This window comes from Drosophila sulfurigaster, chromosome 2R (genome assembly GCF_023558435.1).
Source record: "Drosophila sulfurigaster albostrigata strain 15112-1811.04 chromosome 2R, ASM2355843v2, whole genome shotgun sequence".
In the NCBI taxonomy this organism is placed as follows: Eukaryota; Metazoa; Arthropoda; class Insecta; order Diptera; family Drosophilidae; genus Drosophila; species Drosophila sulfurigaster.
This window is the reverse complement of record NC_084882.1, coordinates 28,828,857-28,845,528: the sequence shown is the minus strand read 5'-3', so window position 1 is coordinate 28,845,528 and position 16,672 is coordinate 28,828,857. Positions and strand designations below refer to the sequence as shown.

Here is a 16,672-nt window from a genome sequence, read left to right as displayed (position 1 = left end):
CTGAACTGAACCGAAGCGATGCTGAACAGAAACGACATATACAACAAGTTATAATCATGTCAGTCAAAGGCAAAACAGAATTTTCGGCTAACAAGAAAATGTGTAGAGCAACGTGGCTGTCTGTCAAAAGAAACTTTTTGCAGACATTTAAGATTGGGGAAGAAGAAGTTGGGAGAAGAGCAACTGGCTGGGCAATTGACTTTAATGGCAAAGTCGAAGCAGCACTTTTTTGGCTCAATAAAACTGTCGGCAAACGCACCTTAAACCATAAATGTCAAATTGTTCAATGATGTCCTGCTGCTGCTTCTGCTGCTGTGGATGTTGCAAGCAGAGCAGCTATTGTCCTGTGGCTGACTGCAACTTTACCACAAAAGAGCTCCGTTGTCAATGGCCAATGGTGTTCATAATTGAAAAACGACAGGACAAAGAATGGCTGCATTAAAGCTGCGCTGTTGACAGACAATTTTCACAATTTCCTTCGGCATTCTTAAGCTGCCAAAGCTGCTGCTGTGATTTGAGTCAAGTTTGTTCTTCGCAGGTTTTGTCGTTTTGTTTGCTCTCATTTATTTACATTTGTTTTCCCTTCCTAATTGAAGTGCTATTTGCGCCACCCTTCGAGAAGGGGTTCGAGAAAATTATGCAATTTTCATAATGCGCATCATGATTGAGATCGTTTGTTGTAGATAAGTTCGAGTAGAGCGAAATCAAAAAGGGGTGACTTCATTGCTTGGCACGCGGCACGCGGCATGCCGCATGCGGCAGCCAACGTGAAGCAGTTGTTGTGGTTGCAGGACTAATGTTCATAACTTCATTTGCATTGCGTTCTGCCGGAGATGTGACAATGCAAATAGAAATGGCAAAAAATTGTAAGCGCAATTTCAAAATTTTGACAGAAGTGTAAATGCAGGAGAGGAAGAGATGATAGAGGGGGAAGGGAGGGGAAGGTGGACAGTCTGTGTTGCAGGTGGCACTGTCAGAAGAGGGAACGACGCATGTCAACATGAAATAAATCACTAAACGCTGTGACAGTGTCAGATGTCAGTGAAGGAGCGAGCGGACACAGGACACAGGACACAGGACAAGCTGTGTTGTTGTTGTTGTCTCTGTCGCACACAGGAGGCACAGGAGGCAGGACAATGACCGTTGCCATTGCCATTGCCGTGCTGTGTCACTTCATTGTTGACATTTAACGTGTTCGTGTTTGGCGTGACAAGTGACATGCTGTGCGCGACCTGACGTTGCCGTTGCTGCTGCTGTTGTTGCTGCTGTTGTTGCTGCTGCTACTGCGACCAACTGTTGAGGTTGAGCAGGGGAACAGTTGCCCAAAAGGGTTGAGCACGAAAAATTTTTTGGGGGGATGTGGAGGAAGCGCAAAGTCGGAACAAAAGGTAACGTATAATTGCATAAATATGCAAATTAGTGAATGTGTCTCGTAAATGAAGAGAGAAGAGAAGGAGAGCGTATGTAACAGGCGGGGGTGTGTGTATAAAAAGGGGTGCGCCTGCTTGACGCATTGTCGCCCCAATGTCAACGAGTGTCGCCCCGGTGTCGTTGTCACACACGCAACGCACACACACACAGGACAAACGACGGGCAACAACTTCACTTCACTTCGAGGTGCTCGAGTAAAAATCTATAGCATACTTTGCAGCGTCGCTGCCACCTGACTGTCTGTCTGTCTCCTGTGTGTGTGTGGGAGTTTAGGTGTGTGTGTGTGTGCGCATTGGCATATCAATGCGCAATGTAAGTCGCTTTGCTGTTGCTGCTGCTGCCGTTGGCATTTTGCATGCACGGAAATGTGTCTAATTTCAATACAAAGTAACTTTGACAACGAGCTGAGCTCGAGACAAACTTGCATTTGTCTTTGTGCAATTGAACTAACAAGCGCACACACTCACATATACTTAGAGCACACATACGTACTTAGAACACACATACGTAGTTAGAACACACATGTGCTTTTGCAGTTTCCAAGCCAATGCACAAAATGCGCAGCTTGCAAAATTTACATTGAACATTTTACAGCTGCTTTCGCAGACCCTTTGAGGGATTCGCTTTTACCTATTTTCCTGCTTTTCTCGTGTGCATATTTTCATGCACTGTCTATCAGCAAAATATACTATATATAGCAAGGAAATAATGCAACAACAAAATGTTATTTATTGAAAATTGTTATGGACTCGAGCAAAAGAATCTTAATTTGGCTGGAAACTTCTTTTAGATATTTTTTGTTAGCTCTTTTTATCGCTGTTGTTGTTGTTGTTGTTAGGGAATTCCTTTGGCGTTATGACAAAATGTGCTTTTAAGTGCAGTAACATTTATGCAAAATGTGCGTCTGGCAAGTTTCGACGCTTTAAAATATGCAATACTTGCGCTCGAAGGAATACGACTTTGCCGTAAGCCGAAAAAGGACGCTGAAAAAGCGAGTCAACTTTTTGGTGACGAGCATTTTGTAAACGCCGATTGTTGAAGGCGAATGCGAAGGCGAAGGCAGAGAGAAGGAGAAGAGAATGAGAGAATGCCATTTGCTTTCGCCTGACTGCGAAAAAGTTCAGAAATTAAGTTTGCTGACAAACGTTTGTCCGGAGCGCGCCAACGAGGCCAACAAGCTGGGGCGCAACGACAAATGAGGAGTTAGAGTTAAGACTGAAGTCGAAAGAGAGAGAGTGAGAGAGAAGAGGGAGTTGAAGGCTGGCAAGTTTTGCCAAGACATTTCTAAACTTAAATAAGCGCAAGTTTGGCGGACCGAGTTGCCGAGTTGCCAGTTGCCAGTTTTGCCAGGCTCTGGCACATGTGCGACTCTGTGCAACTTTTCTAATGCAATTAATTTCTGCACTCAACAACGAGCGGAGGAGAGCACACGAAGAACAACGAGCTGGAGCTGGAGAGCAACTGGTTTGAGAGGCGGACAAAGTTTGTTGAAGCCTGCAACTTGATGGTGGCGGCGTCGTTTTGTTTTTCGCACCCAACTTGGGAATGCACAAATTAGTGCGGCAGCATGTGGCCAGGAGTCTGACTCCCCTCTCCATCCCTCTTAGGCTTTTGGCCATAATGCATGTCATACTCGTAATGGCAGCAAAGCTTCGACCTGCCAGCCACGCCTTTGCCGCCCACTTTTGTCGTCGTAAATTTGTCACACACACACACACAATGAAAACATACAAATTGTTGCTGCCCTTTCTCTCATCTATTCCATGCTCCGCCCACTTATTTGATGTAATTTAAATTTTTAATTAAGCACACAAATTGTTTTCGGCGGTTTTGCAAATCTCTGACAGATTTGTTATGTTTTGTCACAACAAAATGATAATGAAAACGTTTAAATATTTACCGCAAATTTGTAACAACACACACACACATATACACATGTAGATAAAGACATGGAAACATTGAGAGCTTGATGAGTACAAGACAGAGTTGCAGACAGTCAACAGAATTCAGAACACACATACATAAGTTAATGTGAATGTGATGGTGGATGAAAATGGAAATGGAAATGTGGAAAATGTTGTTAGTTAGTTCTGGTTATGTTTGTTAATTAAGTGAAAGAGCATAAATGCGAAAACTACATTAATAAATGATAAACGATTAAAGGATTACGGTTTACAGTTACGCTAACGATGAATATTCTGTGTGTGAGTCTAGGTGCAAAGAGAAATACGATTTTACGATAACCATAACATTGATGAAGTAACATCGATGGAGTTTGTGGGCAAAGAAAGCGACATACCTGTAAAGAGATAAAAGAAAAATTGATGGTTAGCAAAGCTGTGCAAATTGAGTTTCTTTATGTAATAGTAATTGCATTGAGAGTTGTACAGCAAGAGAAAAGAAATAATTATTATTCGACAAGTTGTATAGCTTGAATCTATTCGATGATATTACAATGATTTTCACACAATTTTTAGACTCATCTTTAATTTAAATATTACACTAAATTTTATTGCAAATTTTGTTAAACTAATATTGATTGCTAAACAAGTTGTATACTCTCTTTTTTATTAAATTATTTTATTAAATATTGAACATTAAAAACATGCCTAAAAACAATTACGATTTTTAGACAATATTTGGATTCCATATTGATTAAACTATTTCATATTTGCTTCTGTCAATAAAATTATCGTGATTTTAGTCAAACTTTCCACTCCTATTTGATTTAAAATTTATACGAAAAATTGCTGAATTCAACTGAAGATGAATTCAGATATTTAAATACTCAATTCCTTTGTTAAATATTGCTTAACTATACTGCAAAAGTATGCCTGAAAATAATAGTGATTTCAAGCCAATCTTTTGTTCTTTGATATTACTAATACACTAAATTCTCCTGCTAAATATTGCTAAGCTAAACTGCGCAAATTGTTCTCTAACGCTTTTAATGGCCATTAAAATCACTGTTGAAGAGCTTAAAATAATAGATGGCCACACATAATAAATATTACCTCTATGCTTGTCTGTGCGAAATTTCCAAATACGCGATACGCGATTCATTCGATGCATTTTGCTTTGGCCAACAAATCATATCTTTTGATATTTGCTTAAAATTATGAAACAAAACTTGTCGCATGCCACCAAAATGCGGTTGGCAAATGAAAAACAAGCAAATCACGTCAACAACAAATGCATTTAGCGAGGGGATAGAGCGAGGGGGGGAGAAGAAGGGGGAGAGAGAATGATCCTGGCTAGACAAAAATATTTGCCTTGCATTTCACAGTTTAATTTTAATTTCCCTGTGTTCTTTTTTTTATTTGTTTATTTTTTTTAATGTACGTATATATATAGAAAATTGTTAAAAATGTTGTTGCATGTCTGTGAGTTTAAATGTGTGTGTGTGTGTGTGTGTGTCAATCTGTCTGGTATTTGTTTGGTTTGTGGTTTGTGCGGCGGCATTTATATCATTTTTTGCACTCAACATGCGGGTGTGTGTGTGTATACGGAGTGTATGTGTGTGTGTGTGTCGAGTTCAGGAAATGCGCTCGCGGCGATACACAGTTTCAATTCATGAATGTTAATATTTATGTTTTGATTTCAAACAACGCCACCTCTGAAATATTAATGAAATACAAACAAAATGTTAGCGCGCGGGCACAAATACAATCAAACGGTTCACACACACATACACACACATGCAGAGGGCACCAAACACAGACATAGTTGAAATGCAAATAACGTTGAAGACGAAGCGACGGAGACCAACGAACGTCGAACGTTGAGCGACCACCTGGCCAAAAAGAAGCCTCAAAAAATCAAACAGAACTTTGCATAAGCGCGCGTAGGAGTAAGAGAGGGAGAGAGAGGAAGAGAGAGAGAGGGGAGAAAAATAGCTGACTGAGTAGGCAGCCAAGCAATGTGAAGTTCTTTGTCAATTTGCAAGAGCTTAGAAGTGTGTGGCTAAGTAAAAGATACCCCCAAAAAGATATGGCACACAAAAAAAAAAGTGGAAGTTTTTTTTTCTGCTGTTGTGTGTGTTGAGGGGGCGCCAAATTTATGCAAAGTCTATGGAAAGTCGCTTTGCGTCAAAGATAATCAAAATGCCGCAAGAGAGCGTCGAGTCTCGGGCTGCGCTCGAAAGTATGCAACACATTTTGTTGAGGACGGAAGACGCTTTTGCAGCTCACTCCAACTCAGCTTACTACCTCTCTGTCTCTCTCTCTCTCTCTATAGCTGTCGCCTAACCTGGCCAAAACAAATACATATTTTATTTCAAGATTAACGCTTGTCAGCGACGTCTAACTGTGTGACTGCCCGACAGACAGACAGACATACAGACAGACGGAGTTTCTCTCTATAGCCAACAGATATAGAGAAAAATGCAAAAACGCAAACTGTTTGAATTCGGTTTGTTGCACTTTGTGGACGTTGTTGGCGCGGCTGAAACAGCTGCCATGTGCCACACCTAAGCCGGCAAAGCGAAACGATTGCTTCATGTGTATCCCCAACACACAAAAAGGAGGCAGACAACTCTAGAGACAGACAGATAGACAGAGAGAGGGAGAATGAGAATGAGAGACAGGCAAATTTAGCTGCAGGCCAAACAAATGACAAAGCGGCGACAAGGACAAGCGAGCGCGGTAGGAAGTCGGCATCGGAAACTGCCTTGTCCTGGCAGCCGTTGCCAGTTGCCAGTTGCCCGTTGCCAGTGTCGTCGCATCTTTCGGTTCAGCAAAAAGTAAAAGTGGCGGCAAGAGAAGCGAAAGAGAACGAGAGAGAGAGAGAGCAAGGCAAAAAAAAAGGGGAGCGAAAGAGAGCGATGAATGCGACGCACCCAACACAGCCTCGCACACGTTTTATTGATTTTCCTTTCAACGTGGACGCGACAGTTGCACATGCGTCGACCCAGGCAAAAACGTGGGGCATGCCCCATGCTCCGATGCTCTTGGTGTTACTTCTGCTACTTCTATTTGGATTTCTTTCTTTATTTTTTTGTTTTCTCTTGTTGCTGTTGTTGTTGTTGCCAGCGTATTTCCGGCGATTAAGGCGACCGTTGCGTCGTTTGTTTGTAAATTATTTAATGTTGCGCTTAAATTTTCCGGCCCAACTACAGCAGCTTCAGTGTTTTTGGGCATCGCCCAGTTGAGTTGGTTTGGTTTTGAACTTTTGTCTGTTGGTTGCCCGCTTTCAGTTTCGGTTTCGTTTTTCGCATGTCCTTTTCGCTCGGTGTCCTTTTTACGGCTGCCAGCCCAGTGGCTCGCTTATGTCTTTTGTTGTTACATGGATTTGCTGCTTCCTTTTGGCATTGCTGCCTGCTCTTACGTCCTCGAGTGGTATTTAACATTATCTGCTTGAGTACATGTTGCGGTATTTGCAGCAGACAACAGGCTGCTGTCGCTGCTGCTGCTGCCACAGGACAACGACAAGGACGCGCCGACACTTGCACTCCAAGCCAACTCATTTCTCTGTCTCTCACTCTCCTTCTTTCTCGCTCTTTGTGTGTTATTTCTTTCTTTGGAGCTGCCAGTTTTTTTCCCTTCAAGTCTGCGTTTCCGCTTACAACAATATTCTCGTTGTTGTTGCTGTCGTTGTCGCCATCTTTTTTGCTTGAGCTGACGCTGAAGCTGAGGCTGCAAGCCGCTTATCTTTGGTTATGTTTTCCTACATTTTTGTTCATTGTTTGCTTTTGATTTGATTGTTGGCAGTGCTTTGCTCTCCGCTTCCCCCTCCGCACTACTCAATTCCTGCTAACTTTTAACGAAATGTCTACAAAGGATCAAGCATTATGTCCTTGCACTGACTTCTCTTTCGTTTCCAATTCCAAGCAACTTGTCGTTGTCTGCATTCGGATGTTGCTGTTGCGTGTGTGTACGATTGTCTGGCTGCTTGTCAGAATCACAACTCTCCCTCTATCTCTCTCTCTCACTCGCTCTGACTAGCTATCTCGACTTATCCCTGGCATTCCTCAGCATCATTTTCCGTTTGACTAAATGCACTCAAACTGCTTTCGTCTCTCTCTCTCTCTCTCTCTGCCTTTCTGCTGCTACTCTTGTTGCGTATGCTTGTCGTTCAACGAGATGGCAGCATTAAAAGCTAATTAATTATCGTCCTTAGCTCAGTCAGTCAGTCAGTCATTTAGTCAGTTAGTCACTGCGTCGTCTTCCTGTGATTTATGTTCTCATCGTAGCAGCAGCAGCAACAGTTTGCAACAGTTTTACTGCTGATTGAAAAGTCTGCGCTCAGATTTTTGCTGTCAAAGTATCAGTTTCAATAAAACATAATTTATACTTCAAGCGCACTTGACACCTTGGCGACGCCTCGGACAAGTAGTAACAAAATATAAAAAAATAAAACAGCGGGGGCGAGAAACGGATATTGGACATACAATAAATCTTCTTCGGTTTCATTTAAAATGCAGACAGATTGCTGGCATATTTGATATCAAAGCAAAGCGCAGCGTAAATCGCACAAGAACAACGCGTTGCAGAAAAAAACAGAAACGAAGAAGAAATGTTTGAAAAATATTGAAAATAAATATATAACGAGTACAAATTGAAACCAGTCTAGAATGGAGTGAGAGAAGAATTTTTTGAAAAGATATTGCTGAAAAAGAAAAATAGATTTCATTAATCTTAAAGTCCTAATTTTTTATATTTTCCTTTTATTTATTCAATCTTTTTTTCTCAAATTAAATTTGTAAAAGCATTATAAACTTTAATGCCTGCCCTCGCAACTATGCGCCAAATATGTTTGTAAAAAGAACCCTATTATGTTTTGAATGAGCTCATAAAATATTTGGTTTTTGCTGTGTGGCTTATAATGCAAGCAACCGTTTTACGTTTTCCGTTATTTTTTCCCCCAAGCCCAAGCCCCAAGAAGCATGCAACATGAAATGCATTCAAAAGAATTCCATGCGCTTTTTTCTGGCAAATGAGTCACAAATACTAGCGAAAATGTGAGAATGTTAAGGAAGGAATGGGAGAAAGGGAGACAGCAAATAAATGTCAATGTTATGTGTCAGCAGCTTAAACAATTTTTAGACATTTTTCCGGGCCAAATATGTTGGTTGTTGTTGTTGTTTTGTTGCTGCAAAAAGCTTTTGGCCTCAGTTGTGTTTTGTTCGCATTTTATTACTTTATTTGCAGTCGCATAACAAAAGCATAAAAACGGCAAGCAACAACATGAATGAAAGTTGCGAGATAGAGAGTGAGAGAGAGAGAGAAGAAGTGTGAGAACATTTTCATGTCAATTGTCAATAAGCTGCAAATGAAATGAAAATATTATTTTCTCTGCTTTGCTTTGCTTTGCTTTAGGTTGTATTCCTGTTTCGCATCGTAACATTTGCAGCACTTCCGTCAAGTCATCGTGAAAAAGTCTTGCGTTTTATGAGCCGTAGAGAGAGAGAGAGAGCGAGAGGAAAGGAATTTATGCATATTTTATGTTTTGACAAAACAAAACGTAAAGACACGTAACACGCATACGACATGTGTGACGACGACGAACTTGACAAGCGTCTAAATGTCTCAACGAAAGGTGTAACTGCGACGCTGACTGCGACGCCAACTGCGACGTCGACTGCGACTGCGGCGAAGTGCGTGAGCAAATATCAACAATAAATTACTCGAGTGTCATTTTGGATGAAAGTTTTGTTGTTGGTTGTAATTTTTGTAGACTAGTTTAAATAAAAATCAAAACACGCCACACTTGAAGCTCAAGACAAACACACTTCATTTACAAAACCTGCACACAGCCAAGAAGGAGTTATAAAAAACACTTGAAGCACTCAAGTGCCCAGACAGCGAGACAGCCCAGAATATGAGCAGAGAGAGCGTCTCTAGTTGTTGTTGTTGTTGTTGATGCTTCATGCGCCATTTGGCAGACAACAAGAGTAAATAGAGTAAGAGAGAGAGAGAGAGAGATAGAGTAAAAGACAGACTCAGCTGCTCTTGAGCGGCGCACATGTTCCACACTTTAGCGTCCAAAACTGGGAATCCAATTCCCAGTTTTTAGACTGGCGTTGAGAACGGCTTTTAGCCATTCATATTGCGTTCTCTGGGTCTCGGCACTAATGAAGTCTCAAAGGCGCGATTAAAAATGTAACTTGTGCACAAGAAGAAAAACTAAACGCAAAGCGCAGACAAAGATGAGTTTTCTCTCTCTCTCTCGACACTCTCGACTGAAGTTTCGCTTCTTTCTCCGCATGCAAAGCGCAGATAAAAAGCAAATATGCCGAGGGACAGCAGCAGAGCGTTGGCGTTGATGCCGCTTGCCAAAGTGCTGCTTCAACACTTTCAAAACTAAGCTAGCAAACTGGACAGCCAAGAGAGAGAGAGAGAGAGAGAGAGAGAGCGGGAGATAGATACGAGACAGGAGTTGGAGAAGTGGAGGCTACTTCAATGAAGTAAAGACAAAAAGCTGTAGCACATTTATCACAAAGTCGGCAGCAGTCAGCAGTCAAGTAAAGGAGACTTGGCTTGGCTTGGCTTGGCTTGGGTCTGATTGGAAGTTTGTTTTGCTGTTGGTTGGGTGCTTAGCGGTCGCCAGATTGCCACAGCCGACGGGGGAAGGAGCGGGAGGTAAACGGGGTGCTCTGCCATGTGCGATTTTACTTTGTAGTTGTTGCTGTTCTTGTTCTTGTTTTTATATAGATTGCGCGCACGAGACGCATGACATTGAAAAATTTATTGCACGCTTGTGAGTTGCAAGCTGAAGCTGAACACTGAGAGTAAGGGCAATGGCTATTGCTGTCAGAGGGTTGCTCTGCTATGGCTGCTCTGCTGTTTGCCCAGGGGTTGTGTCAATGTCACTGTTAGCCAAAAAAAAAAAATAAACTAAGATAGCAGAAAAAACGATACTTCGCATCTCATCTGCAACTCAACTCTATTTGTCTGGCGCTTTCTCTCTCTCTGTCTCTTTAAGTTTCATTTAGCACCTCCATTTGGCTGTCATTTGAAATGCAATTAAAAAGCATTTTGAGCATTTGGTCGACTTGACATTCGCGTGATAAATGAAAGCAGCATCCCAATGAGTCGTTGACTTTCTCTGCACTCAAATTAAAATTTATTCTTTTTATTATTGTGCGATTTGCAGCTGAGCAGCTGAGTTGCATTGCATTCGCAATCCTTTTTTTTGGCCACGTAACAAACATACAGATATTTCACGCGCCAACGCAATGCGAAAGCGAAATTCCATTCACTACCTTCACTCCCCCCTCTCACTCTCTCTCTCTCCTGACTCTCTCTGGGTCTCTGGTTTTTGGTTCCCTTGTCTATTTTGGGCATTTAAATGTTTTACGGTGTCGTTTCAGTTTGTTCTGTTCTGTTCAGCTCTGTTCTGTTCTGTTCTGTTGTGTCTGTTGTTTGCGCCTCTTGAGTGTGTTTTAATTGCGTTTGTATTACACGCATACACCCACACACACACCCTTACACACATAGACAGTCAGACATACAGCTAGCTATAGATAGCATAGCAATGGAAATTTAAAGCCTTTTCCGCATCCCTTTTTCGCAGCTTGGCAGCTCTTTTTACCTCCCCCTGATGTCTCTCTTCCCCTTCTACACATTTCTACCCCCTTCACCCTTTACTTTTGCGTCCGTCTCGCTGCAAAGTTTATTATATTTCATTTGCCTGATTTTTCTGCCAGTGTTGCGCTTTTTCCCGTCTGCCTTTTGCTAAATTAACTTAATTGTTTTTGCATGAAATTAATTTCGGCGCATAAATTTCACCTTCGGCCATCCTCCCTTACCTTCCACTTCCCCCTCTCCCTTTCTCTCTTGCCTGTCAGCTTTAAGTGTGAAATGCGGCGCCCTCTCCGCATAATTTACACATTTTTGCAGCCACTTCTTCTTCTTCTTTACTGGAGGCAACGACGTCGTCGCGGTACACAATTAATTATGTGCCACTGTGTAAATATTTAAATGCTGAAATTAATGAAAAATACTCGTTGGAGTACAATTTCCTTACGATTGCAAATGCCTAAGACTTAGCATAAATATTGTCTTTGGCCACTTTTGGCCAGGCGAGAAAGGAATTTCAACTATAATAATGAGTTCATTTATATGCCAGCATTTTCATTTGATGTGGCCAGGAGAATTCGTATATAATCCCCTTTCCTGAAATCTGCTTTGGACTATAAAATGATTATGGAAAGCATAAGAGTAACTCATAGTCAATCAACGCGAGAGAGAGAGAGTAACAAATGCTTTGTTATTTTTTCAAGTTAAGCTTAAAGCTGTTGCTAATTTGCATAGCGAGGGAAAGGGAGAGAAAGCTTCCACTGAAAGCGCATTAAATTGCGTGGCGAAAAATGTAAAGGGAGAACAACATCTAGATCTAACTAGAGAGCTTTAAGCCGATTATGCCTCACATTCGCATACTCATGCAATTTTTGCACTCAACACGAAAACACACACAAAACTGATTTACATTTTCTCATTTGTTTCCGATTCAAAGTCGCGCAATGCACACAACAATCAGCATAATTTCTGGTTTAAAAAACGAAGAGGAGGAACAAATGAATAAATGAAAGCAACTCGAAATGCTATTCAATTTATTTTCTCCTTAGCTGCTGATGACATAAAGCGCCTACGATGCCAAAAATAAAAATACAAATTTATATATACATATATACTTGCAGTCGCACACACACACACACAGAATATTACGTATACGCATGCATGTAGGTGTACGATACATGGCAATGAATGGGCGCCAAAAACCTGCGCATTTAAACAAGTTAACAAGGATTTAAAAGGTTTTGGCTGTCAAACACACACCCCACACACACACGCACACACACAGTCGTAGAGTGGGAGGATGAGGAAATAAAAAGGGAAGAGGGAAGAGACACTCATGCACATGAGCATACACCCACTCAACCAAATAAAAACGCGAAGCAATGCGACTGACAATAAAAAACAAAAAAATATATATATACATATATGCGCTATAAATGCTTCAGCTGTGCGTGTGTTCCACAGGGAAATACCCTGTAAAAGGTACATATTTTGATGCCTACTTCTTGCCTCAACTTTTCAACAAATTTGTACACAACAAAATTTATTAATATATAAAAAAGTTATGCTGCCAAGTTATCAACAATTCTACAGCCTATGCAGTTTAATTAGATGTGCTGTTATCTTTTTTTTAAAGCCACTTGTGAAAGCCTTTATAGTCACTTTTCTGCTTTATAGCTGGCAAATAAATATGAAATCTTGCAATACTTTTTCTACTTACACAATTTAATTACACCCATTTGGCGCCACTTTATGTTTACAGGGTGTTAAAAAATGCGCCAAAAAAATTGTCAGGCACATGATTAAAATTTAAAGAAAGTGAAGAAAGTAAGCAAACTAAACAGCGAATGCTGCTGTGTGTGTGTCTGCTTATAAAGAAATATGTTTATCACCTAGTCCCCATAGAAAGAAAAAAGAGAGAGAGAGAGAGAGAATGAGAGAGAGAGACGCCTTCCTCACAGGCCAGGCAGCTGCTTTTATGCGGCGTTTACTAAATTTTCATTTTCTAAATGAAATTTCAGCGTCAGCACCCCCCCAAAAAAAAAAAGAAAAACAACAATGTTTTCTAGTTTATCTTCATTTTTTGCCGCTCTTGTTGTTGTTGTCGGCACATGTCCGTGGCAGCTGCTAGACGACAGACAAAGTCACACATACATATAGAACATAGAAAAGCAGACGGCAGACAGCTGACAAAGGCAGTTTAATTTCATTTCAATCATGCTAAAAGCAAAACATAATAATTTATACAACTGTCAGTGGCTAAACAAAACAGCAAAACCAAAGAGTGTTAGCAAAGAGAAAAAAGTGTAAATTAATAAAGCAACATACATAAATCAGTTGAGATTTGTTGCTCAACTTTAATGCACTTGCTTTGGCCTTTTCTTTTAAGTCTCACACACACACTCACATATGCTCTGCCTAGGCTTTAGCTATTGATGAAATACTATACATATAATAAAAAAAAAAGGTTGGCCTGCGTCTGACTCTTGTTGAATTATTAATGAAGCAGCTCGACAAGCAGCCGCCCTTAGCATATTGTGAAATCAAGCAACAACTTAAATCCCACACACACACAAAAAAAGTGTAGCATACTTTGCAGCGACTTTAATACGACCTTGAAGCAAATGGCGGCAATTTTCAATTATGTTAATTTCTCTCTGTGTGTGTGACTGAAAGCATTTTGAGTTGATTTTTACGGCTGGCAGCCGAAGCCGTCAAATGGCCAACAATTTGGCACTTCATAACAACAATTTCTGTGCGCCCACAAGAGACAAGGACGCTCAGGCTTTAATTAAATTAACACAACAGACCACACACACTTCGATATACACACGCACACACACACACACATACTTCCTTTGCAAAGTAAGCAATTTTTTTTTTGCGCTGCTTTTTTTTCGCCCATCTTTTCTGTCTGATTTTTATATAATTGCATATTGCTCTGAAGGATGTTGTTGCTGTTGCTGTATTGCTGTTATTATTATTGCAGTGGCTGTGTGTGTGTGTGTGTGTGTGTGTGTGTGTGTGTGTGTGTGTGTGGCGTGGCCAGAGAACCTGCTGTGTGCATTAAAAAGCCACTTTGCGGCTTCCTGTGAACACCGCCCCTTGACGTGCCTCGCGTCCAGAGAGTGTGTGTAAATTTGTGGGCCACTTTAATCGTTCGTGTTTTTTTTTTTTTGAGTTGTGTTGTGGCTTTAAAGTGCAGGTGGTAAAACAGTCTCTGGGTTTGCTACATTTAATGAGCACTACAAGTGCATAGGCATAAAAGCTCTGTGCTTAGCCCAAGCTTATCTAATCCTTTGCAGCAACTCGGTTTCTCTTTCTTACCTTTTTTTGGAAAAAGGCAAACGTTGACGTTGACGATGACGACTGGGGCCAGCAGTTGGTTGCCAGGCTCTGGGTTGCTTTTATGGGGCATCGTAAAAACTTTTGTGGCAGCAACAGCAACAACAACAACAACGAGAACAACAAAAACAGCACGTGCGCCTAGAAATATGCTATGCATACAATTTTAATGCCCAGGCACAGGTCCAGCAGCAACAAAACTTGAGGCCGAAAAAGCCAAAGTTAAGTTTATATTGTCGACGTTTTTATTGATATCGTAAAATTGCGACGACCAGCACACGAAACTGTCCCCCCTCTTTCTCTCTCCCCCCACCCTACCCCCCGTATTCCGTTCCCCTCTGCTGGCTGCTCACATGCAAGTCTAAGCTCGTTTTTGCCCCCCGCACACACAATTTGCATAGTAAATTTATGAGACAATTACTGAGCATTTTTGATTTAATGACAATTATTGTCATAATTTTCATAAAATTGCCTGCCGTGCTCAGCTTTTTTTTCGTTCGTTCGTTCGTTCGCTATCTGCGTCTCTCTTTAACTGCCTTTTTGTTTTGGGCTAAGCTAATGCCATGCTTTTTGCCCCGAATAGTGGAAACAGAAGACAGAGACAGCAATGAATCGACAGACAGAGAGAGAGAGAGAGAAAAAGTTGGATATTTATGCGTTTTCGTGGCTCATGAATTTAGGAGCATGCTTCACTCAGTTGGTGGCGTCTCCTTCACTCAGTTCGCTTCGTTCAGTTTCGTTCCCTACTTTCCATATTCCGTCTTTTGGGCTTTGCATGTGCTCGTAAAATGTCTGCGCTCGAGTTTGTTTTTATACCCGCTACCCATAGGGTAGAAGGGTATTATAACTTGTGCCGGCAGGAAATGTATGTAACAGGTAGAAGGAGGCATCTCCGACCCTATAAAGTATATATATTCTTGATCAGCGTCAACAGCCGAGACGATATAGCCATGTCCGTCTGTCCGTCTGTCCGTATGAACACCTAGATCTCAGAGACTATAAGAGATAGAGCTATAATTTTTTGACAGCATTTGATATGTTTGCACGCAGATCAAGTTTGTTTCAAATTTTGCCACGCCCACTTCCGCCCCTGCAAATCAAAAATCGAATAACAAGCGTAATTTTAAAGCTAGAGTTACGAATATAGTAGTTATGATCCCTGAAAATTTGGTTTCGATCGGAAAAAATTGTGGAAGTAATTAAAGAAATACTTTTGTATGGGCAAAAACGCCTACTTACTATGGGTCTGAGTTGCTTTGACCGACAATCTGGTATATTGTGCCGTCTATGGTATATTTTGAATGCGGTACTATATCGATATACCACATATACCATTTGGTATATTTTTAGTATTTTGCAGTATATTTGGTATATTTTGAGAATAATACCGCAAAATATATTGCTTTTATTCAAAATGGGTAGCGGGTATCTCACAGTAGTACACTCGACTGTAGCTTTCTTACTTGTTTTTTTTTTTGCTGCTTTAAGAGCTTCGCTTTATTAGACACGTTTATTTCGGGGTATATAGAAGTCGAGAAGTCAATTGGCCTTGTTTAGTTGCATAATAATAGAGGAACTAAACCTAAATATTGTTGTTATTCAAGGAGTATTTTGCTAGTCTATAATGTTGTTATGTGTCTGCGCTTTTCTTCTTTCAATTATTCAGTCACGCAATCGGCTTATAAAGTTGTCTGTGGTGCTCCCGGCGCATAAATCAACCATCAACGCGCCCCCAAATATAATATACAATTTTTTGGACCTTGAACGCGTTAAATAACTATTCAAAGTTGTCTTGTTGGTATTGAAAAGCCCCTAAAAAGGTATTAGGCTTAATTAACGCAGCCGCAAATTGTGCAAATAAGCTAGGGTATTTGTGTTTAGCTAAAGCTTTTCAAACACAAATTTACTCCGAGTGGCAACAGGATTTAAATTCCCTCTCTCTCTCTCTCTCTCTCGGGGTCTCTTTCACTCTTCGGTTGTTTACCGTTTTGTGGTTTTTCCGTTTGCTGGCTGTGGCAAGTGAGGGCGTGGTGAAGTGCGCCCTCTTGTCTGGCATCAATAACCCGACGATGCTTATAAAAATGCAAACAAATTTCACTCTACTCACTGACAGACAGGTGTTGTTTGTCCAGGCTTCGGTTGTGTGTGTGTGTGTGTGTTGGGGGCACTCAATTTGTCACATTTGAAATACGACGACAAACAAAAAACCCGCACAGCCAAACACACAAAACGAAATCAAATTGCATTTTTATTTACAAATGCTTTGCACTTGCAGCTGCACACAACTCGCGTTGTTTTTAGAAATAATACTCTCAACAGGGGCGGGGAAAGGGAGCTAAAAGCGTTTGATTGCCAACAGCAGCAGCAGGCGAAACGGA

General features: G+C 41.0%; 1 protein-coding gene across 6 annotated transcripts in view; it reads right to left on the bottom strand.

Annotated features, from left to right (window-relative positions):
* LOC133836000 (sterile alpha motif domain-containing protein 5) overlaps positions 1-16,672 on the bottom strand; it is a 167,076-nt gene that overhangs the window by 35,968 nt on the left and 114,436 nt on the right. The window contains exon 3 of one of the 6 annotated variants that reach the window (XM_062266238.1): positions 3,551-3,730. The exons of the other annotated variants lie outside the window; for them this stretch is intronic. Within the exon in view, the coding sequence (XP_062122222.1) occupies positions 3,566-3,730 (165 nt within the window). The 3' untranslated portion in view covers positions 3,551-3,565. Of the gene's footprint in view, positions 1-3,550; positions 3,731-16,672 lie in introns of those variants that run through there. 6 annotated transcript variants of the gene reach the window in all.